The 595-nt window shown below is 46.4% G+C and overlaps 2 protein-coding genes across 2 annotated transcripts in view; one reads left to right on the forward strand and one right to left on the reverse strand.

Moving 5' to 3' along the window:
- T265_04828 (hypothetical protein) overlaps positions 1-595 on the forward strand; it is a gene marked incomplete at both ends in the record, with an annotated part of 16,734 nt that overhangs the window by 9,991 nt on the left and 6,148 nt on the right. The window lies entirely within an intron of this gene.
- T265_13612 (hypothetical protein) overlaps positions 337-595 on the reverse strand; it is a gene marked incomplete at both ends in the record, with an annotated part of 6,349 nt that continues 6,090 nt past the window's right edge. The window contains one exon of the mRNA XM_009169699.1: positions 337-413. Within this exon, the coding sequence (XP_009167963.1) occupies positions 337-413 (77 nt within the window). The remainder of the gene's footprint in view (positions 414-595) is intronic.

The raw sequence follows: 595 nt of genomic DNA on the forward strand, positions 1-595 counted from the left end.
TCGATGGTCAAACACTGAAAGGTTTTTGAGGTACTTGGGCTAAGAAACGGAATTAGAAGGAAGGAAAAGCACTTAAACTGGAGGTAAAGGACTCGATTGCTGTCACGATCTGCTCCTGTCTTCCGGTCGCATCGACTCTGGTCTTCATCAGCGATGAGACTGAGGTATGGGCTGTCAGACAGGTAAAAATGCCTTGGCACGAAGTGATAACGTGTGCACGGTTGTAAACACATTAGCAGTTTTACTGTTGAATTTACACCTTCACAAAGGGATGTCCAGGTGGAAAATTAGTAGACGAATGGAAATGATTCAACTGGGACAGAAAAAGACTCACTTGCACTCGGCTAGTTGTTGTCGGAGTGCTGCATTCTCTGCCCACAAATAGTCAGTATCCACGTGGTCATTTGAAACGTCTGGGAAATGATTCAGGACAGAAAAAGACTCACTTGCACTCGGCTAGTTGTTGTCGGAGTGCTGCATTCTCTGCCCACAAATAGTCAGTATCCACCCACGCATTTGAAACGTCTGGGTTACACGAGGATACACCGGTGTGTTTTGCTCCGTGTTCTTCCAGAACCGACTCGATATCTGCAGG

Source organism: Opisthorchis viverrini, assembly GCF_000715545.1.
Source record: "Opisthorchis viverrini unplaced genomic scaffold opera_v5_85, whole genome shotgun sequence".
Lineage (NCBI taxonomy): Eukaryota > Metazoa > Platyhelminthes > Trematoda > Opisthorchiida > Opisthorchiidae > Opisthorchis > Opisthorchis viverrini.